General features: G+C 39.7%; 1 protein-coding gene across 14 annotated transcripts in view; it reads right to left on the bottom strand.

Annotated features, from left to right (window-relative positions):
• Nucleotides 1–24230, bottom strand: part of KLHL32 (kelch like family member 32) — a 154240-nt gene that overhangs the window by 76858 nt on the left and 53152 nt on the right. For all 14 annotated transcript variants that reach the window (XR_012763212.1, XR_012763211.1, XR_012763216.1 and 11 more), the window contains one exon: nucleotides 22485–22665. Coding sequence is in view for 5 of the 14 variants with exons in the window: in XM_075414334.1 (XP_075270449.1) it covers nucleotides 22485–22665 (181 nt within the window). In the remaining 9 variants the exon portion in view is untranslated. The remainder of the gene's footprint in view (nucleotides 1–22484; nucleotides 22666–24230) is intronic.

Consider the following 24230-nt stretch of genomic DNA (forward strand, 5'->3'; position numbering starts at 1 on the left):
ATTCAACTGAATCTCATTTGTAGACCATGAATCACTTCTTTCAAGAACTGGGAGAGGTTTTAGTTGTAGACTTACTAAATTTAGTTTTAGGAGACTATTCTGTTGTATCACAGAGACTCCAACATTGTCCTTCCACAAGACATATTACTATACCTACCTTAGTAAACTCAGCAGGACCAGGCTGCTAACTCGGTCACTGTCTGTAAACACTCACAGCATTTAACGAACACAGCCTCCAGCAGAGCCTTAACCCCCTGCCAACTAGCGTTCTCCCAGCCCATGCCCAGACTATGGTTCAGGGGATAGCTCAAGCCATTGCTGTTCCGAATGGACAGCACTGATAAAGCCAAGCTGTTTGCAGAGGGGAGAAGGTTTAGCCATATGGACACAAGCCATGCTGTGCCAGTTGCTTTCAGGGCCACAAAACAAGCCCTTAGTCATCTTCTGTACTAGTAGTACAGGCACAGTCTAACAGTGCAATGGGCTATCAGAACCACAGCTGCCACTAAGCCACAGGACTATGGCTTTGCGTGCCATCTGCTATACGGAGTTCATTTCCTCTCATACTATCCTCTGAGTATTCTATGGAAGTTTTTGATACCGAGTATGAACTACATTTGTTTTTCAGGGTGCAAGGCCATAGAATTTCATTAAAAGATCAAGTCTGCAGACAGTTCACATTCAGCTGAACTGGATTAGCCTCCAGGAAAGCAGTCTCCCACACAGACGAACATAGTACTGCTCAGTGATCCACACTGCCTTCACCAGCAGGCAAATTTCCTTCTCAGCCTGATAGTTTAAAGGTTTAATCCAGCATGAAAGAAAATCTGTTCAACCATAGGCAGAAATTGAGCTCAAACTCAGTCTTTAATTTGCACTGTACTTGAATATGATAGTTTTAACTGTAGAAACATATGGATCATTAAATTCTGACTTGAGACGTCACCAATACCTGGAGAATGAGTTACAGTTGGGCTGTCAAACTCCGATTTCAGATGCATCTCTGAAAAAGGTCTGAGTTTTTGTGAGTTTAAATAGATTCATCAGTCATGCTTTTAATACAAGGCTACTAGCCTACTTTATTTTTCCCTGGGGTACATTAAAAACAAAGCAATAAGATAAACATCTCAGGTGGATGCACAAGTGATAGACAAGAAAAACAATGAAACATAAAATATTTGGACAAGTGCTCAATTCAAAGTCAAAACTTACCAGAAAAGCTACCATATTTGTCTAAGCATGAAATGTTAATTATTTTTAGTTATTAATTTCATTCAACAATGCTAATATTTCATACTTTATTTTAAAATACTCCTTGGACAAAATAAATTCTTCTTTGAAAATGCCTCATTTCTCCTCCAAGACCTTCATGTGAGTGGGCAGTACAAGTTGCCAATGTGTTAACCAAAGATCCCTTTTATAATAAAACCCACTGGTAAGAGGACCTTTTTTCTTTTTTCCAGTTGCTTTAAATATCCGGGTTTTGGGTCATTAGCTGATTGGATGGTAGAACAACACTGTGGGAAATAGTAATTGTTAAAATTCTGATGTTTTTTATTAAGTAAACCATATCCCCAAAAGAAAAGTGAACACAATCCACTTGCCATTCTGTGATAACTGCTCCAAAACTCGGGATCAATATCCTGTCCCAAATGGATATATTCCACTTGTGGAATTTCACCTGAGCTGATACCTGTTTACAGATTAGGATAGCCTCATTTTTGTGGGGCACGCAGACACTTCATTAGCTGCAAAAAGAGAAGGAAGGGAGGAATCAACCCTCCATTCTCCTAATCTTGGCCTGAAACAGAGCTAGAGAACTATTCCCAAAGGAAAAAGAAAACAAAGCACACAATCCTTGGATAAAAATAATCAATTATAAAACAACTCTCAGACTCTTGAAAATTTGACTTCAAAATAACATGGCAAGTTGGCGGGTGTTGAACACACAGCACACCTGCATGCAGTTTTGCTAATTTGCCCTCGGCACCTAAAGGCACCTTTATAAAATGGTTTCTTCCATAAACGTATGACAAAAAACGACAAGAACTCAAAACTGAACAGCACACAACAACAGGATGACTAGGCTCAGATGTGATCAGATCTGGGCAAACAGTCCAAGTAAAAGATGCTTAGCACGGTCACTGGGTTTAACTGCCCATACTCATCTTTTGCTGCTGCTTAGCTTTCAAAAGCAAAATACAAGATGGGTGTAAAACACCACCAAACCAGAATAATGTATTACTGCTAAAATAACTATAAATCAGACAAAAAAGTGTCTAGATCCATTGATTTTATCACTCCGGCAGCACTGCAGCAACACGTACAAACTCCTTCACAACATACAACTTTAGCAACAGACACGGCGGTCACAGAAACACGAGATGATATTCAAAATCCCAAAAATACAAATTGCTCACTGTCACAATGGTGAGCTACAAAATTGCTCCTTGCCTTTGAGTCATTTTCTTACTTATTCAGATGATCCATAACCATGAGAGCAACGAGCTCGTCCTCATTTGTACACATCAATCTTACAGCTATGTCAGGAATAGCAAGCAGTAAATCGTCACAAAAGAACTTAACCAAATTGTATGATATTTTACACAAGTAAACCCTTTCAGTGAATTCCACACAACCTAGTGGCCTTTTAAAGGCAAGAAACAGAATCATGAAACATACACAGCCTCAGGAGACAGGTAAATGAATATAAAAAAGAACAAATGGTTATGCTGTTAAAAAAAATACAGTGATCGAAATTATAAGTAGTTTACTGCTATGACCTGGGGAAACAAACTGGAATTCTTAATACTGAGCTTTTATAAGCTTTCTGTTTGGAGTTAAAAAATAAATATTTGAACAATGAGGTAACCACTGGATCTTAATTTAAATCTGCATAAACCTGTTTAACCTTTAAGAGATATTTAAAGGAAATTAATAAAGTCATTACATGAGCAACAATACAATCTATTAGGTAAATACTGGATAGAAGGGAAATTGGTAAAATACCCAGAAACTGGAGAGAAAAGGAGGGGAAATTGTCATCAGGGCCTGTAATAACAGCATCTGAAGTTAGGCAGCTGCACAGCACAAGTAAGTGAAAGCGTTCTCTGGGTAATCTATAGAAATAGGCATGTTTAGACACAAATTTACAGAACTTAATGAGATGAAATATTATTTCTACTCTAACTGTAGAGGAAGCCTAAATGCTTAGCTTAGCCTAGGTGCCTAAAATAGCTGAAAACTTCAATCCTGAGAGTAATGGGCTGAGTGAACTGAACTGAAGAATGAAAGCTGAAGAGATAAGAGTGAATTGTGCCCTTTTATCATGTTCATTTTAAGAGAACAGAACAAGTTCTGAAGATGAGTATTTTTGGAATGAAAGCTACAAACAACAATAGCAATAATAAACTGAAAAGTGTTTGCACCTGTAAGCTTGTTTCTTGTGACAGATCACTATACATAAGAAGCAGAATTTTCTTTCACTTTTCTGAGTTCATGTAAAGTCATTTCTAGTTTAAAAGCCTTAGGGGAGTGGCTCTTGAAAAAAGTGTTACTGATTGCCAATTATGAGAGGCTGAATCCACACAAAATGCCTTCAGTTTTTTGATCTGGATCTTCTTATGCTCACCCCTTACTTCAGCTACATCAGGCCCTTGCCAGCTTTTCTGATATATGCCAAATGGGAGGTGAGCAAATGACCATTTAAACTACTGCCTTCAGGAAATACCCTGGTTCTTCTAGGAATAAAATACATGGTTCCAGTGCATAGAAATTAACTCTAAAATATCTCAAAGTTCCCTCAGCAAGAATGTGACGAAACATTTATCATTATTCGGTTTTTTTTGACTCAACTCTAAATGCAACTTTCAAAATAAATCTAAGCTTTCAAAAACCATAAAGTAAGCTGAGCTTACTACAGCAATCTACAGTAACCCAAGAGCAACGTTCCCAAATTTCCTCCCTGTGTTTTGTCAAACAGTTTTGATAACCACCAGCAGCCCTATTTGCAAGTCCACTACAATATAAACTGAACACTTGGACCTCCCCACCAATGCATAGCTCTGAACTACACAAATTCTTGTTCAGCCACAGACTTAGCAGTAGATTGGCAAGCACGACAATAAAATCTTGGGATACTTTAGAATCTCCTCCATTAAAAGCTGCATTCCCACGACGTTCATAGGATTTCAGCAAGGCCAAGCTTGTTTTGTGCAACACAATGCAAACATCTCAACCCAGTCCATCTCTCACTAGGCTTACCCTGTCACCTTTCCTCCTTGACTCCAACTGGCAGCTGAACGCTTTTGCAACTGATGTGCAAGAGCCTGCCTTTACCTTCAGCTGCTGCTCTTGTGTGGCTGTCCAGAAATCTGACACATTCTCTACTGTGCAGTGCATAAGCATTTGCTGCACTTCCTCACAATCAGCACCAGCCAGGGAGAGTGGAAAGTTGGCACACAGTGAACTCACATTCTTGTAGTTCCTTTCACTGCACCACACTCAAGGAGACGAACACCCAGGAAGCCAGGATGAACCAACAGCGAGTTAAGCTCAATGCACATAAGCCTTCTCATCTTTAAGTCAGTACAGAGCTCTGTGTTAAAAACTTCACCACTACTTTTCCTACTACTTATCAACTGTATTGTAACCACTCTGGTCAAACATTACGGGAACAATTCTTATCAATCTCACCATAAATTAAACTAAGTATGCCATCCCACCGAGCTTCTTATTACTGAGCCTGAGCTCTACAGGAAAAAATGCACCAGACAACTTGTTTAGTAGTCACATTAACTATTTAACTAACTTTTCCCACCTGATTCAGAAACATGTATGAAGAAAACAAAAAACTTTACATAAACTTATAACTGAAAAAACCCACTACAACAGTTTTGAAAGTGAGTTAACATCTATTCTATCTAGCAAACTAATTGGTAAAAAACAGATCAGTGTAATTGCCAAGGTTTTCCTTAGCTATTTATGCACTGAATTTCTGAAGTAAATAACACTATCTAGCTGCATTGTTTCACAGTTTTAGAAGGGCAGAATAGTCATCTCAAATTCCTGCCTCCACAATTCCAAAATTATATTGCTTGAGTTCTTCTTAAAATTGTCTCAGAATAGATAGGCAGTGCAGTGTTTTATTCAAATTCACTTCCCACAGTATATGAACTTACTTCCATATTCACCTGCTTCACATCCTTTTCTTTACAGGAAACTGATTGTACTTCTCATCTCACACATCAGAAAAGCTATAAAGAAAGCAAGCACGCACTTCAGTCATCTGGGATCATTTTCCTACACTGCTCAGGGAACTCAGTTCTGATACCTCAAGACTTTTTAATTGCATGTGTAATTTTAAGCCTGTGAGAAATCTTACTGACATCAACAGAACAGCTCACTTATCCATTCTTTCTGATTTGGGACCTAAGCCTATCTGTATATAGGTCATTCAAATTCGTAAGCATGCAGTCCTGAGACTACCTTATCTATTTGGACTATAAACTATTTCAGGCCAGAACATTCTCCTTTGCAGTTTGTACTAAAAATAGCACCTCACTCTTCATGTAACAGTAACATTAAAAAAATAAATCATAATCTGCTTAATCTCCTTTGTTGTACTGCTCCTGAATTAACCTTTAGGTGTTCTTAACTTGCATGTTCTAATCCTTCATTACATAACCAATATTATTCCTTCTTTGCTGTCTTCACCTATCACAACAAAAAAACCCACGATTCAGAACGTATTAACAGGAATCAAAATACTACTTTGACAGATGACAATGTCCACATCAAATATCAACTATGTTCTACATATGTAACGTATACTTATCCAAATAACCAATTTAATATGTGAATGTTTTCTTGCTGCATGTAAAAATATGGCCTGTTCTTCTCACAACTAGCATGTTATATTTCGCTTTATTTTTCTTCCAGTTTAAGCCTGTCTTTCCTAAATCAGTCATACTCTGAAGCCTTTCCTCGTGTCCTCTGGAGTCTCTGGCACACCGAAAAACATATCCACCCATAACAACTGCATGAAATATGATTAAGAGGCTCATTATATGATTCTTCTGAAAAAGTTCTATATAAATTCCCAGAGAAAATGTCACAAAGTCAGTCACTGATAACTGAGCCTGCAGTAATTCATCTGCTCTATGAAATCTACCTCAATATTGTTTTTAAGCATTTGCCATGCAACCGAAATGAATCCTGCAAAAAGAAAAGATCAGATCAGCTATCACTCTTAGTTTAAGGGAATATATAAAGAAATTAGTTGAAATAAAAGAAAAACTGAGCAGCAAAACATACAATTTTATGCACAGTCTGAAGTCTCACATATTACTGTTCGCAAAGCAAACTCCACTGAGCCTTTGGTGTTTCTTTTAGTATATCAGAGTCAGACAGTGATACATGATTACACAGCCCCTAAGAGCTTACCAAATCAATGATATATGCGATGCACTTGTTGCCTTGCTCTGTTAATACAAAAAGATATCACTTTATTAGTATCTTTAGAAATGAGTAATGAAAACCGAAGTAAAGAGCTACCCTACAACTGTTTAGAGCAGCTAAAGATGTGACATTTTTTCCTGTTTGCCTAGTGCATATTTGTTTGGGAGTAACCCAGCAAGAACAGAGTAATTTTCTTTGCTGCAATCAGGCACAGGGTCTTCACTCCCAGCCAAAATAAACAACAAAATAAGCATTTTTGCTAACAAGTTACACTCTTGGCTGAACCTGCATCAAAGCTAAATTATGTTTTGATGGTCAGAGTTTAATAGTCAACGTAATGTGTCTTCCCCAAATTTCTGCTTAGATGCACAAACATAATTTAAAACACACAGAAAAAGGACAGATTGTAGCATACTACTCCTAATGAGCTTCTGCATCATCACTAAAAGGCTACTTTTGAATATAGGTCTTCAGTTGTTCTGCAGAAAAAAAAGAATTCTACAATTTTCTCATGCAACCCTATATCAGAATAAAAAAAATTAAATGAACTACTACAGCTACAGTAACGTTATTAGTTTTAATATTTCAAAATAAATGAGTCATCACAGTTGGTCCTGAATACCAAAATTATTGTTTTGATTGTGTCAGAAGCAAGAAGACTGAATTGTAAGGACAGTACCATGCAAAGCACTGCATAAATCTGCAGTAATGTACAGTCTGTCCTAAAAACAGTCACTCTTAAGCAGGCCTGCCTTTTGGAATATAAAGGGAGCAGCATAACTAAAACCAGATTTTTTTCCAGCATCTCCAGTCAAGCACAGAAAAGTATGAGTCACATTTGCAAATTCTGGCTTAAATTGGTTTAATGCTTCCCAGTGAATGCATAAGCCTATTGTTCGTGTCCTTGATGATTTTAGCAAGTGATATCAAAAGCTAGCCCAAAATAACACTGGAATAAAAGTCAGTTAGCTCTTGAACTAGCACTGCCTAGCACAATACATTTCCTTCTAGGAAGCAAAGCTTCTTGTGATTTCTTCTTGCAGGAAAAACCACGATCAAAACTGTGACACCTTCAAGGGGCTTCTTTTTAAAAGCATACTTCATACAGTACCATCAAGACAAATTTCCCACTTCGGTGCATACGGGCCATAACTAAGTAGTTGTGCAGCAAGGCTTAATCTAACAGAACTGGAGTAACAATCTTAGTTATAATTAGCATCTTAAAAAGCCATTTATAACATGACATAAATGTCATTAGATACTGACATCCAAACATTTCAACCAGTAGTAAACTTAGACAATTATCTTCTATTCCGCAGCATCACAGCAAAAGTATACTTGTTATGTAAGAAGCCTAATATTGAAATTTGAATTATTCATTTTATGAAGGTATGTACTAGATACCTTTCCTGTCTGGCCCATTTTATAAAAGTTTGAACTAGATACCCTTTCTACCTTTTAAAACAATCCTATTTTCCATTATTATTATAAATCCTGCTTTCCATTAAGATTATAGCATAATTTTGCTGAAAAAGTACCCTTAATTCCCACTAACACATTTATAAAATTATTGCAGACAAAGGCCAAAGAAAAAAACAAATTCACTGACCATTTTTCTTTCTAGCTGAGAATGCTCCACACGTCTAAGGAGATGATAATTGGTAATTTTATTTTTGCACACACATACACACAAAAACATTGTCCTGGTTTTGGTTAAAACAGAACCGATTCTCTTTTAGTGAATCTTTCCTACAACTAAGTTCTTCTAAGTAACTGCATTTTTCTGAAGCTGGCTGCATATTTTACAGACAGTGTCCACTCCAAAGCTGATAACAGCTAATGCTTACAGTTATACTGAGCTAGCGGTAGAAATGGAAGGTAGAAAAAAGGCCCCTGTTTATAATTATTACTACAGCAGACAAGGTCACTGACAGATCTCTTGGGTCCCGCAAGTGAGGAGTCAGAAGAGGTCGCACTTGCAGGGAGCGGTGGACAGGACAGGTGACCCAATATTGACCAGCGAGGTATTCGTTGCCATACTCATTTTAAAGATGGGGGATCACGAGGGTCTTGCTCTTTTCCTCCATGGCTGCCTTCTGAAGAGGACCCTGCTCCTTGTCCTGCCTGCGATCCTGATTCAGACTGCGATGCGTGCACTCCTGCGTCCAGTTCCCATTTACTGCTGAGTCCAGTCTGGGACTTCCTGGTGCTGCCTGGCAGCTGCTGGTGGGATGCCAGCACCCGGCACCGAACTCCGGGAAACTCATTATCGGTTTTGTATGTTTTATTTCTCTCCTTATTAGTAAAGCAGGTTTTATATTTAATTTGTAAGTCTCTCTCCCTTTTCCTCCTTTTTTCCTTCTTCTGGTGGGAAGGCAGGGGTTAACAGAGAGCATCTGCCACTCTGTTTATTGCCGCCCTGCTCTAAACGATGACAAATATAAAATTGTTCTTATACACATAAAAGTAATAGCTGCAGCCTACTGGTGAAGATTATGTTACAATGGGTTCTAATCCACAAAGTGGACTGACAAAAAACTTTTGACAAAGGCCTTCAAGGTACACTAGGCAAGAGAGAGAAGAGGCGAGATCTTTGCCCAGGTAAGTAAGTGACCGAAGACATAAGACAGGGAACAAGAAAAAGGCAAGCCAGTTTATGGAGGGCACGATGATTCTAGTGGAGCACCTCAGTCTGGGCTGTTTAACATAACCAGAGAAGAGCTGGAAATGGGCGAGAGCAGTGCAGCTAGAAAGTCCGCTGAGACAAAGCTACTGAAGGTAGTAAGGACACAGGCAAAATGTGGCAAACTGTAAAAAGACTGTATGAGAGGAGTGGTTGATTTGTAAAATGACAGCTATAAAATTACCATATGAGAGTTTCATGAAAGAGTCATCCCAGTGCTCAGCAAGTAAAAAAAAAAAAAGTAATTAAAACTTAGAAATTGCTAGGCAAAAGAAGACAAAACAGAAATCAACCCTATGCCCATGTAGAGATCTATCTTGCCTGCTGCTGCATGCAATTCTCTTACCTTCATCTCACAGAAGATATACTAGCGCTGTACAAGCTTCAGAGAAGGGCAAAGAGCATCAAACAAGAACACTGAACAGTTTCCATCTGAGCAGCATCTGAATAAGTCAGAAATCTCAAACCTGGAAAAGAGATGATTGAGTGGAACGAGAAGAATACCTAGAAACTGATCTCTTGTTCTCTTTACCAATACCAGAACAGGAAAGAATCAAGTGAAACTGGTGGAAATCAATTAAGAACAAACCAAAACTAGTTCTTCACACAACAGGCAGTGGGCCACCTTGTCAGAGAATACAGTGGATGAGAAATCTTACACAGATTCAGTGGGAAAGGGAGTAAAAGCTTGAATGAATCACAGAATGTTCAGGGTTGGAAGGGACCTCTGTGGGTCATCTACGCCAACCCCCCTGCCGAAGCAGGTCACCTACAGCAGGCTGCACAGGACCTTGTCCAGGCGGGTCTTGAATATCTCCAGAGAAGGAGAATCCCCAACTTCCCCGGGGCAGCCTGTTCCAGTGCTTCGTCACCCTCAGAGGGAAGAATTTCTTCCTCATGTTCAGATGGAACTTCCTCTGCTTCAGTTTGTGCCCATTGCCCCTTGTCCTGTCACTGGGCACCACTGAAAAGAGTCTGGCCCCATCCTCCTGACACCCACCCTTCAGATATTTATAAGCATTTATAAGGTCCCCTAGCAGCCTTCTCTTCTTCAGGCCGAACAAGCCCAGCTCCCTCAGCCTTTCCTCACAGGAGAGATGCTCCCATACCCTCATCATCCTTGTAGCCCTCTGTTGGACTCTATCCAGTAGCTCTTCATTTTTCTTGAACTGGGGAGCCCAGAACTGGACACAGTACTCCAGATGGGGCCTCACTAGGGCAGAGTAGAGGGGAAGGAGAACCTCCCTCGACCTGCTGGCCACACTCCTCCTAATGCACCCCAGGATGTCATTGCCCTTCTTGGCAGCCAGGGCACACTGCTGGCTCATGGTCAACCTGTCGTCCACCAGGACACCCAGGTCCCTCTCTGCAGAGCTGCTCTCCAGCAGGTCCGCCCCAAGCCTGTACTGATGCATGGGGTTGTTCCTCCCCAGGTGCAGGACCCTGCACTTGCCCTTGTTGAACTTCATCAGGTTCCTCTCTGCCCAACTCTCCAGCCTGTCGAGGTCACGCTGAATGGCAGCACAGCCTTCTGGTGTATCAGCCACTTCTCCCAGTTTTGTGTCATCAGCAAACTTGCTGGGGGTACACTCTGTCCCTTCATCTAGGTCACTGATGAAGAAGTTAAACAAGACTGGGCCCAGTATTGACCCCTGGGGGACACCACTAGTCTAGTAACAGGCCTCCAACTAGACTCAGCACCGCTGATGACAACCCTCTGAGTTCTGCCATTCAGCCAGTTCTCAATCCACCTCACCGACCACTCATCCAGCCCACACTTCCTGAGTTCCCTAGGAGGATGCTATGGGAGACTGTGTCAAAAGCCTTGCTGAAATCTAGGTAGACAACATCCATGGCTCTCCCCTCATCTACCTAGCCAGTCATGCCATCGTAGAAAGCTATCAGATTGGTCAAGCATGACTTCCCCTAGGTGAATCCATGCTGACTACTCCTCATAACTTTCTTTACCTCCACCTGCTTGATGATGACCTCCAGGATAAGCTGCTCCATCACCTTTCCCGGGATGGAGGTGAGGCTGACGGGCCTGTAGTTCCCTGGATCCTCCTTCTTGCCCTTTTTGAAGACTGGAGTGACATTGGCCCTTCTCCAGTCCTCGGGCACCTCTCCTGTCCTCCAGGACCTCTCAAAGATGATGGAGAGTGGCTCAGCAATGACATCCGCCAGCTCCCTCAGCACTCGTGGGTGCATTCCATCAGGGCCCATGGATTTGTGGGCGTCCACATTGCTTAAGCGATCCCTCACACAGTCCTCCTCGACCAAGGGAAAGTCGTCCTCTCTGTAGGCTTCCTCTCTTGCCTCCAGGGCCTGGGATTCCTGAGGGCCTGCCTTGGCACTGAAGACTGAAGCAAAGAAGGCATTCATTAGCTCTGCCTTCTCTGCATCCTCCATCACCAGGACACCCGCCTCATTCAGCAGCAGCCCCACATTGTCCCTAGTCTTCCTTTGCTACTGATGTAGTTGAAGAAGCCCTTCTTGTTGTCTTTGACATCCCTTGCCAGATGTAATTCCAGGTGGGCCTTGGCCTTCCTCGTTGCATCCCTGCAGGCTCTGACAACATTCCTGTATTCTTCTCAAGTGGCCTGTCCCTCTTTCCACATTCCATGGACCTTTCTCTTCCACCTGAGCTCTGCTAGAAGCTCCTTGCTCATCCATGTGGGTCTCCTGCCTCCTTTGCTAGATTTCTTTCTCTGGGGGATGCACCGCTCCTGAGCATGGAGGAAGTGATGTCTGAAGAGTGAACAGCACCCTTGGACCCCCCTGCCTTTGAGACCCCTGACCCACGAGATTCCTCCCAGTAGCTCCTTGAAGAGGCCAAAGTTAGCCCTCCTGAGGTCCAAGGTTTTGATCCTACTTATCATCCTGCTTCCTCCACGCAGGATCCTGAACACGACCATTTCATGGTCACTGCAGCCGAGTCTACCTCCAACCTTCACGTCCTCCACCAGTCCCTCCTTGTTTGTTAACACAAGGTCCAGCAGAGCGCCTTTCCTTGTTGGTTCCTCCACCACTTGCATCAGAAAGTTATCATCGATGTTCTGCAGGAACCTCCTAGACTGTGTGTGCCTAGCTGTGTGGTCTTCCCAGCTGATGTCAGGGTGGTTGAAGTCCCCCATAAGAACCAGGGCCTGTGACTGTGAGGCTGCTTGCAGCTGCCTGTAGAAGGCCTTATCAACTTCCTCCTCCTGGTAAGGTGGCCTGTAGTACACACCCACAATAACATCACCCTTATGAGCCTTTCCCTTAATTGTAACCTGTAAGCTCTCAACTCCTTCTTCATCTGCCCCCAGGCAAAGCTCAGTGCATTCCAGTTGCTCCCTCACATACAGAGCAACTCCCCCAGCTCTCCTTGTTGGCCTGTCTTTCCTAAAGAGTCTGTAGCCATCCATGACAGCATGCCAGTCATGTGAGTTGTCCCACCACGTTTCTGTGATGGCGACCAAGTCATAGCCGTCCTGCTGTATAATGGCTTCCAGCTCCTGTTTATTGCCCATGCCATGTGCATTGGTGTAGACACACTTGAGCTGGGCTGTCGATCTCACCCCTGACCGTGGCATGCCAAGCCTGGGCTCATCCCTAGTGAGGTGGGCGATGTCCCCTTCCCCCTTCGAACCTAGTTTAAAGCCCTCTCAATGAGCCCCACCAGCTTGTGGCCAAGAATCCTTTTTCCCCTTTGAGACAGCTGCACTCATCTGTTGCCAGCAGGCCCAGTGCTGTGTACACCTCCCCATGATCAAAGAAACCAAAATTCAACTGATGGCACCAGTCTCTGAGCCATCTGTTAATCAGGTGAGTTTTCCTGCCCCTTTCAGTGCTCTTCCCTGCCACTGATGGGATGGAGGAAAACACCACCTGCACCTCTGATCCTTCAACCAGTCACCCCAGTGCCCTGAAGTCCCTTTTTGATGGCCTTGGGACTTCTCTCTGCGATCTCGTCCCTGCCAACCTGCATTACCAAGAGGGGGTAATAATCAGAGGGCCTATTTAGGATTGCTGAATAGACAGGAATAACACCCTGCTGAGGAAATGCCCCTGAGCTGGAAACAGCTGGGCAATTCTCAGGGACACATCACATACACTTGGCCTGGTTTTGCTTTTTTTCTCCAAGTATGACCAACAGCTACTGCTAAAACAACTAGTCGATGATCCAACACAGTGTGGCCATTCTTACGCTCTCAACCAATGTTGTCAACGGCACCTCCCTCTTTTGAGGCACTACCTATTAAGTAGTAGATAGAGAGGCAATTTAATTAATTCATCACTAGCACATTAGGTCATCCAGTAAGAGTGGATTAGGACTTAAGAGAGGTTTTAGATGTCTAAGTTTGAAAACAGGTTGACTTGGGCAGATTAACTCCTGTTGAAAAATAAGCAACCAGCGGCACTGTACAAAGATGATCAGGACAGTTATTTCAATTGTGTTAAAACATTCTAACGCCAGCTATATGTATACGTATTTTAGATAGTTTTTTTAGCTCTTCAGCAGTCTTGCCTCTTTCTTTGGATACTTGTCATGTCATTAAAATGGTATGTAGGTCCTACTCACTGAAGCTAAAGGTGACACGCTAACCAAATAATTCACTCAGGTGTTTGGAGCAGAAGGTGTTTTCAGATTCATTACACCCACAGAACAATAGCTTTAATTTCTCCTGAGCTTGTGTAAGAAGATACTGATGGAGACTGAAAAATATAGAATAGTGTCTACTGCATCCAACAATGTTCTAAAATATAAGACTTCATCAGACTACATAGATGAAAACGGGTATGAAACACTTCTGTACCACAGGCCTGCCCCAAGAAATTGGATTTCCATGGGCAGACACTTAGCAACACAGAAGCTGCAGCTGAGCCCAGCCCAGCTTCAGAACAGTTGCTATAGCAGCACTGCAAAACTGAATTGAGGTAGCCTGGAGCAAGCAAACAATATGGCAAAGAAAATTGGCCATTACAGCAACACGGCTGCAATGACCCCTTTCTGTCCTGCTTTTAAACTGAGAAAACGCATCAATTGATTGCTAACCAAACACCATATGTTGTTATAACATTAATTTAGTTAGAGACAATGAGCCACGGTCTCCTATGACCTATCTCACTAACTCCAGAGTTGATTCTGCCATACTTACTCATGGTGCATGCACTTATCACACAGGGACTTCAAAAAAGAAAAAGAAAAAAAATAATCAAGAGGATAGCTCAGTATAAGATGCCATATTGTCTGCTATCCAGCTGTGGCAGAATTGCAATTAATTCATTTACATACCATGAGACTTGCAACAGAACCATATTTACTCTAACAGCATAAAAACTGCTGGGAATTTAAAAACAGAATTCAGAAAAAAGAAGACTCTTGTAAATGTTTTTGACAACACCCACATTGCTGAGCTGTGGGAATTCTGTCTGCAGCAAAGGAAAATTACTTCAGCGCCTCACAGAATAAAAAAAAAAACAAACCACATTAATCGCAAAGATAAGGATGAACAAAGTAAAATAACCCAGACACATCCCCTTACTTTGTCCACTTTGAAAGAATATTAAACTATTTATATAGAAAGCTTTAAAACATTTGCAAACCATTTTTGTGTATAATTCAGAAGTTAAAAAGTTAGTTCAGATTAATTAGAAAGGCTTTTATACAAGCCACCTCACAAGTGCCCATGCTACATTACTTCCAACAATTTGATTAAACTTAGTAAAACCATTGACAATGCCTTTATCAAACTATTTTAAAAAGCGAAGAAATGTGCTGTTTTCTTGACATACAATTGTAACCGGATGACTGAATAATTATTAACAAAACTCTAATTTGTATTTAAAATTTCATATTATGCTAGGAGGACAATTTTTCAAAAAAACTATTTTTTCTAGGTCTCCTCTTATTTTAGGCAAGTTTTTTCTTTTTTCCTTTTCCAATGTGAAGGAAGCAGCACTGAGTTCTCATTTCTCAACAGGTGGCGTATAAGTAACATGTTCACAACACCAGACACTACTGTGAATCTTGAAGTATATTCTGCTTTGTTGACGTCACCCAGAACCATGTGTACTGGGCCACATTCGGCTGATTTCACATGCAGAAGAATTACAATATAGTGCTAAACAGTTAGACAGCATGCTGAAATATTCCTTAGATTTCTTGCAGCATCACTGTATAGTAGTGAACATTACGAAGTCAACAATCGCAAGCCTGGCACCACTACTAAGACTGTATTCCTTCCCAAGTTTGCAGTTAGTATTCTTACATAGGAAGAGTGCATTAAAAAAAAAAAAACCAAGAGAGAGCGAAAAGAGGGTTAAGGAGGGGAGAAAATAGCTTCATCTCAGTATTAAGCATATTTAAGAGACATCTTTATCAAAGTTCTTAGACAAGAAAACTGCTGATGTGACAGTAAATGAGAATACTATATCCTATTTTGAGGTTTTATAGGGCAATTGGGAACTGCTTCTGAGTTAGGGCATTGATAATGGAGAATGGCACAGGACAACATAAATTAGTATGGCAAAGATAAGCAATGAATCGGTCAAAAGTCTTGAAGCTTCTCAGACTGGGGGGAAGAATGTTAAGAGTAAGAAGATGGCACGGATGTATAAGCAAATGAGAGATACCACATAGCTGTGACATTACTAGTTGTGTGTAAAACATGATGGCAGCAGAAAGACTGCTTGGTATTTCGTGGAAACTGTTTCAATTTTCATATAAGTGAGAACAAAGATGACAAGGAAAGTATGACAGGAATCGTAACAGGGTGCACAGTTTGACACCTCTGCAATGTTTATCTGACACCTCTACAATTGTACGTCTGCATACTGTAGTTGATTTGTAAGCGTATCATGGATGTGCCAGATTTCCAAACAAAATGAGTAGTTCCACTTATGGTCCTTCTCTAGCCCCAAGCCATATATGGACAGGTATGACTGCTTCTGAACAACTAACAGACTAGCTTTCTACCTTGAGCACTACAGGAGAACTTTTGTACTAAGAGTCAGGTTCATAAATAGGCTTGCTTTACTTGATCCTCTTTCTTGAATCCTTACAAGCAGTACACAGATTTTCCCCGCCCCATTATGATAGTCTACATAGTTTGGATGCAACACATACTATTCCTATAGTATTACTCTACTACATTTAAAAGAATGCTGGATTTGAGCTTGTACTGTCCCAAACAAATTTGTACTAGATATGTGTTCAGGAGTTGGTGAAAAATAGCACTGGCTCAGAATCTCAGATTTTTGCACTTCATAAGTCTTTGGTCAATCCTAAAAGAGTAGGTTTCACAAGAATGTAGATGGGGAAAGGGCATACACAGTCATTTCAGTAACAGATCACATCCATACCACATCAATTACACGTACATTTTTAGGACCTTAGCAAAAAAGCAGAACTTCAGTTTAACTAAAATATTCTAGGAACACTGTCTTTATTGTTTTAGTTCCACTATGAATCATAGAACACTTGAGGTTGGAAGGGATGTCTGGAGGTCATCTTGTCCAATGCCCAGCTCAAGCAGAGCCAGGTGCCCAGGACCATGTCTAAATGGCTTCTGAACGTCTCCATGGACGGAAACTCCATAACCTCCCTGGGCAACCCGAGCCAGTGCTCAGTTACCCTCACAGGAAAAAAAAAAAAAAAGTGTTTCCTGACATTCAGAAGAAACTTCCTGTGTTTTTCTTTGTGCCCATTGCCTCTGGTCCTGTCACTGGGCACCGCTGAAAAGAGCCTGGCCTTGTCCTCTATGCACTCTCCCCCTTCAGGTATTTATAAGGGGGATTCATAAGATCCCCTGGAGCCTTCTCTGCTCCGGGCTGAACAATCCCAGCTCTCTCAGCCTTTCCTCACAGGACAGAAGCTCCAATCCCTAAATCACCTTCATGGCCCTTTGGTGGACTCTCTCCAGTATGCCCATTTCTCTCTTGCACTGACAAACCTCATGCAGGACAACTGTGGGTTATTAACATATTCTAATGGCACTCAACTATACATACTACATAATGAAAAAATACAAACAAATGCTTCAGTAGTATTAATAAGGATAACATTGTTTAATTTACAATAATTAATTATTTTCATCTGGAAGCTTTTCCTCCACAGTAAGGATATAAAAGTTGCCTTTATGTTTCCAAACTGTTTTAGAGTGCATTTAGCACTGCCTTACTTGGCCGAGTTGCTCAGAACTCAACAAAACCCAAATCCTTTCCAAACATTGATCTCCATTTGTGACCTCTACTTACAATAGCTTATACACAAGAAGGAGATGCAATTGAACAGCAGAGCCAACCAGTTCCATCAAATGAAGATGAACCTGTTCAAATGCATTTCCTTCTTTTTGGTACCTTATTCACAAGGACTGGTCTAACTTAAAGCTTCAGGTTTCAAATTCATTAAAACACTGCTTTTGGGTGCAAGTTGCAGGTAGATGACAGACACATGGGAATTCACTTCAAGTTACCTGCTAGGTTACTATTACAAGCAAGTAATATCCTTATTAAGGGTATACTTCGAATGATTTGAGCCAAAGAACCCGCAGAAATAATTTAAAAAAATGTGTATACAACATTTAACAAAAGCAATGATTCTGTATGCTTGGGAAAAAAAGAAAAGAAGCATTAGTTTAGAAACAATGTTAGATGATACAGTCAATCTATGTGACTGAGACTTACCAAAGCTGTGTTAGGCAATTAATAAAGATTAAATAGTTTTCTTTCTCAAATATATAATAATTTCCAACTGAGAAAATGACATTGAAATGATCCCAGGAAAAGTTTAGACATGTAAGAAGAGGAAGTACTTCTCAACTTACACAAGAAGCTAGAAGTGAGGGCAAGAGCCTCTTCTGGCACAAAAGTCTCAGTAATGACCAGATGTTACTAGGACAATAGAGTTGATTTGGTCCAATGGAAAGAGCTAACATTTTTAAATGTTATCTGGAAATACAATTTCCAAGTAGCATCACTTCCAGGGTACAATAGCAAGGAAAATACCGTTCATTTGGCACACACATCAATGACAAAATACTGAAAAACAAAATCATATTATACTGCAAAAGCAGCAGGTAGTTCCGCTTTCTGAGAACTAGGTCCTTAGATCTATCCATAAGACACGTTAGGGAGACCCTTTTCCTCTTTATGATCCATGTAATGAGACCTCAAAAGCTATCTGCATCATACGGTCTTCCATAGCTCAGGGATTTGTTTGTAAAAATTAATTCTCTAACCTCATCAATGAAATATATTGCAAAACATGAACAATCAGCAATGTTGTGTACACACGAAGAAATTACCTGTTGACAGGGAGGAAAGACAGCACAGAAAAAACCTGAAAACAAACTTATTAAGAATCAACTGTTAGAGTTAGAAGTACAAAGTCTATATGCAAAATTAGTATCTATTAGTTCATTTCAGAGAAGAAAGATTCTTCTAAGAATTGAACATGCTCATTGTGGAAAAAATTAGAATATTACTGACACTTAAAATCTCTAGTTAATTGGTATAATTTTGTTCATCTAGATTACATGGAAAATATGCATCTTTTTGAGAAAGATCAAAGTCCCGTGACTACGAACCCACTCAAATGAAAAATAAGGAAGAAGAAAGAGTTGTTCTGACTGGAAAACCAATGCATTTTGAACAAGAAAATCTTGAGGTTATATAATCACCTGCCAACACTGTAAATGCCTACTAATGAAGTCATGCAGTAACATTTCATTTTGCTCCCAGAGGGGAAAAAGGAAAAAAGAATCTTTTAATTGGAAATCACTTATCTTGCTAGAGCTATTACAACGCACACATACTCTCTAACTCAACCACCTTGTCTTACTGCAATCGAGTGAGACAAACAGCAAATTACAGCATGTCATATGGAAAAGTTTGCCTAAAATGCTGTTTGTCGCTTTAAAAAGAATCCATAAAAATACATATGTTTACTATTCTTTATATGAGTCTTTTAGTGTATGGAGCTGACTAACGGTATTCCTTCACATATTTTAAAAGAAAAGGTCTTTCAGGAGATACTGAACTGAAAACAATTTGAAAACCCTAATTTTCAAGTGTCTAATCTTGTAATTTAAGTCTGTATTTTTAATGCACTCTTTCTATCCAATTTCCTAAGAGATTCTTTTTTTCTTACAGAAAAAAACCACAACATTTTGGTGTACAAATATAACAAACTCCCAAATCAGGTGCTATGCTTAGGATTTAAATTCCAATGTTTCAGCACAGCTGGAACTACAAGACTAAACATACCAACTGGAAAAAGAGATGGCAGGCTGTTACCCTGGAAGGCTGGCCTTCAGCATTTTGCTGAAGCTCAGGTCTCCAGCTTATCTTAGAAAAGCAAATGAAGATTTTACTCCAGACTACAACCTCAAAGAAAAATTGATAAGGCAGCCTCTGTTCGACCTTCTCTGCTCTTCCACACACAATGGCTCCAATTCCCTCAGTCTGTAACATGACATACATTTAGTTATGCTTCTGAAGTGTTAAGAAACTTTTCTTTGCAGTAAAAGACATAAGTGGCAATTTGAAAAAAAAATACACTGCTCTGCTGACTTGTTATTCCCATCAAGAAAACATCACAATTTCAGAAGTATCTCCATGTAAATGAAAGTAGACACCGAACATGCAGAAAACTGTAAAAGGCCTCTGTAGAAAGGAAATATCCAGTCTCTTGTACAAGCTGTTTTATAAGAGTGGCAAAAAAGAGTAAACAAACAAACAAACAAATCACGCTGATTCATTCTGATAGAGCCTGTGTAGAACTGAACATATAGCTGGAGTAATCTGTGAGATCATAAGAACTGGATGACAGCCTCTCCAGATAGAGCTGGAGGTAGGTTGGTATATTAATCAAATCTATGAGCCATAGAAACAAGAAGCTACAGTAGGCAAGTTCTTTGTGTCACACTGATGTATAGTGTTGTCATCTCAGTTTTATTCAAGGCAACTCCAACATCTGATGTTCCCAGAATCCTGTCCACTGCAGTCCTGCTCTCACATCTCACAAAAAATAGTGAAAGGTAAGTTTCCCATCGCAGTGACTTCTTCATAAATAACTTCAGGGTTAGAAAATCTGTAAGGTTCATCCAAGAATTTCTAAAAAAAAAATTCCAGGAAAAACTAAGTGTAAAAATCATCTGAAAATATTAACAGTTAAGTTTGAAGCATGTGAGTCGAGCCTTTATGATCAGCGGAGAGAGATTTGGCACTTCCAGATGGTCAATCATTTCATTCTAAATAAACCTTCTATCCTCCTTTATCACCCTCTCGAAATGCCCATCTCTCTTCACTGTCTCTGAACAAGCTTGGCATCATTCTTCTAAATCTTAGAAAATGAATACTCGGCTAGCTCAAATTAGGCAAAATCCCTCTAGATATAGAAACACTTATAATCTCAGTTTAAATACAAAACATTATTATTTTTAAATCAACTCTTGTTTTTTCTAAATTATTATAATCAGGAACATAGTGTACAGTAATATTTTTGCCAACTTCCTACAGAACATAAATCTCATTTCACAATTTTCTAACAAAGACTTCTTGTCCATCAATAATAGAAACTGTTTGGCTGATTTCAGAAAGCACAAGTTCCATATTTATAGCTGATACCTGAAGTCTGAAGAATACTTCCTACCAAATTACAACAATTTTGAGGCAGATCAAATTACTAAATGCTGCATGGATCATTTTCTCAGTAAATTTTTTTTAATAGAAAAGATTTACATAGCAATTAGTAATCTGACCTATTGTAAAACTGGTTTTTTTCTTTTCCATAGGGCATTAAGATTTTAATTTCAATAACTGTCAAGCAAATACCAAGAAACTCAATCGAAAATAACAGGCTGAGTCACCGTGCCCCAGATTTCAAGGTCAATAAATAAGTGACCAAGGCAGAAAATGTTTCTACCCCACTGCTTGAACACTGGGTACAGCTGTCCATCCTACAATGTTTCTATGTACAGGGTACGATGAGCTCTGGAAGGAATATACATCACAGGTGCAGAGGAATGATATGGCATCCTCATTAAAAAATTTCAGTCAAACCAGAACAGCAGCCCTGTAGTATATCTATCATCAAGAAGTATATGTAGCACTAGCTAGAGAGCTCCAAAATTCCACTGTGTGCACTGGGGTAAATGGAAAAAGAGTGGTAAGCAACCTGTGTTACAGCAGGCTAGGGCACTGTGACAAAGCAACATTAGCAGCTATGGCAGTACAAAGTCCACAGTAGCAAAACACATAAGCACACAGATAAGCTCAAAAAACGAGCAATCAATTGGTTCAACACCAGCACAGTGAAAGTAACATCAAGGTTAACAATGTTGCTTAAATACATGGAATAAATTAAAACTCAATTCTAACCAAAAGGGAGAGAAAGAGTTGATAGGAAGACAAAAATTCTGTTCAGGTAATTAAGCACATAGAACTGTTGTCATACTGTATCAGTATTGTAACAAAACAAAAAGGTTACCATAAGGAAGTTCATAGCACTTACAATCATTGTGTAGGTAAGTATTAAATAAATTTACTTCGTTAAAGGAAACAGAACTTTAAATTAATTTCAGCTTTACTCTCTGGATAACAACAGGATGACTCACACTTAAAAACATCAGTCAAGTATGGAGCTACAGACAGTCCAACATTTTGAACAGGTACATTATAATGAAGGTTAGCATAATTGCTTCATATGAGGAATGCTTTTCCTATTGGAAAACTTAGTTTTTCAGTTACTCCAATTTTAGCTCCTGGGTTTAATTTTCCATGCTGAGTATCTGAATTAGATATCCCAGGGAATATTTTAATCTCTACATTTCAGAAACATTGGTTTCTGAAAATAGGTTTTATTACACTTCAAAAATTATTATGGCATCCTCTTTGAGAGTAACCATTTACATCCCTCTAAAAATCCACTGTCAAGCTGATTTAAATTGCATTTATTAATATTTAAATTCCTTCTCCCTGTCCTTCCGTGTTCTAACCACAACTGTCTGAAACATCTGGGTTCTACAAAGAATTCTTCCACTTTCTGACATTACTGGTGCATAAGACTCATAGAAAGATGTGTACTGCCTATCTCTATTGGGAGGGAGAAGGAAGACTATTCATAAATGATAAAAAAATTAATTACATTCTTAACATATCCTTCCTATGACATGTATGTAGATATTTAAATGTTGTATACTCTACTGAATGTGCAATAATCCTGAATTTTCCATAGGCTCAAATTTAAAGTTTGTTCAGTATCATATCCAGGACCATTCCCCCCACCCGCACCTCTGGGGTAATTCTTAGTATTATTATAAGAAACAAACAAACAAAAAAAAGTCTTTGGACTTACTCGGAAGTAGTCACTGCATGCTGCCAGTACTGCTTTATGGGCATGGAATTTCTGCTCTTCAGCAATAAGGGTGATATCGCAAAGTATGCCATCACTTCTTTGTTGGTTCAGGGCTGCCAGGACAGCATCATTATGGGAGCTGGACTGACAAAGCCTCTGACCTGTCAGCATTTCCTGAACACTGAGAGGGGAAAGGCAAAAGATTTTATCAAAAAAAAAAAAAAAAAAGAAAACGAAACCCAAAACGTAGGAAACAAGCAGATTCTGTCAGAAATGTAGAAGAACTTTTTCTAAGGCAAGATTGACAATTCTTGGAAAGAAAGTCATGAACTTTGTCAGGCAAAAATCTTTATATAGTATAGACATCACAAGAAAAGCTCAGTGTAACAAAGTATTATGAAACCCGATTATATACTCGAGTTTTAAAACCTCATCTGTTCTGATTTTCATTTGCTTCACTGGAAGTCAGCTGGACTCAGAGGATTAATTCAGAATCATTTTAGAATTAAGTGAGAAGAATAAAGAGCCTAAGTCAATGGACCAACAGAAACTTTAAGTGGCTTAAACTGATGCATTAGTGGAAAGGAACACGTATGTATGTAACTAGTTCTGCTAAAACAAATGAAGACTAGTCATCTCAGGTGGCCTGTTTAAGTCTGATACTGCATTACCAAATGTTTTCAGACCATTTCAGGTCATTCATATTTATGAAATACTGTGGAGTTTATTTGCTTTGCATTGGGGGAGGCCATTTGCGTGTTTTTAAAATGCCGAGGCCTTCCACCACCTCTGAATATCTCCTTGTATGAATACAAGAGTTTCATGTCATCCAGCCTATGGCTGTCTTACTGCAGCTCCCTTTTCTACAGTAGAAGGAAGAGACAATGTAACTGTTGAAGCAAACAGAAACAAATAAAAAAAATCTGCAAATCCTCTTTGGCACAAAACAATGCAGTTTATCTGAAATCTGTGAGACTATAACAATTTATATTGCCTGAGAATCAAGGTCTTCAAAGAAGGTGAGTTTACAGAGAGTCATTCTAAGGTAAATCAATGTAAAGGTATAATTCTTTTTTTGATTAAGGGGTAAATAAACTATTGTCTTTCCCCTACAATCACGTAATTCACTCCATACACATGCTATGCAGCAGCTGAGTGGCTGCTATATTCTCCTTTCCCACCAATACACACTCTCTGTCCTGCATATCCCACTCCTGTACCCTGGGCATGTCACAACTAATGCAGACCTGCCTTGCAGACTGCTTGCTCTAACTTAACCTAATCTTTTAAATAGACAAGAACTAAGAAATTACTTCTAGAAGAAGGATGGCCAAAGTGGAGTCACACAGGAATAACCTGTATCTGAATTTCACCCCCTCTCTAACAGTTTAGGTTTCACACATGGACATAACCTACATACATTTCATAATGATTCATTCAAACGATTCTTCCTTCAGCTGTTCTGTTTGTGGAACCCCACTAATATTCTAACGGACAATTATCAAGATATGCAACTTTGTAAAATACATGGGAATTACTTCTAACAATTATTTCCCTTCTGTAATTTCTATAGCAAAGTGACTAAATCAAACCAAGATGTACTATTTTTGGCAGGCAATGCTACAAGTTCAACTTGCTGTATCCAAAAAAAAGAAATATACGAACTAATAAAATGGTATTTTTTTTTTCCTCCAACCTTCAGCAACAACAATAAAGAATCTGAAATCAAAGGTTAATCATCGATTT

The sequence above is a fragment of the Opisthocomus hoazin genome, chromosome 2 (genome assembly GCF_030867145.1).
Source record: "Opisthocomus hoazin isolate bOpiHoa1 chromosome 2, bOpiHoa1.hap1, whole genome shotgun sequence".
NCBI classification, from domain to species: Eukaryota; Metazoa; Chordata; class Aves; order Opisthocomiformes; family Opisthocomidae; genus Opisthocomus; species Opisthocomus hoazin.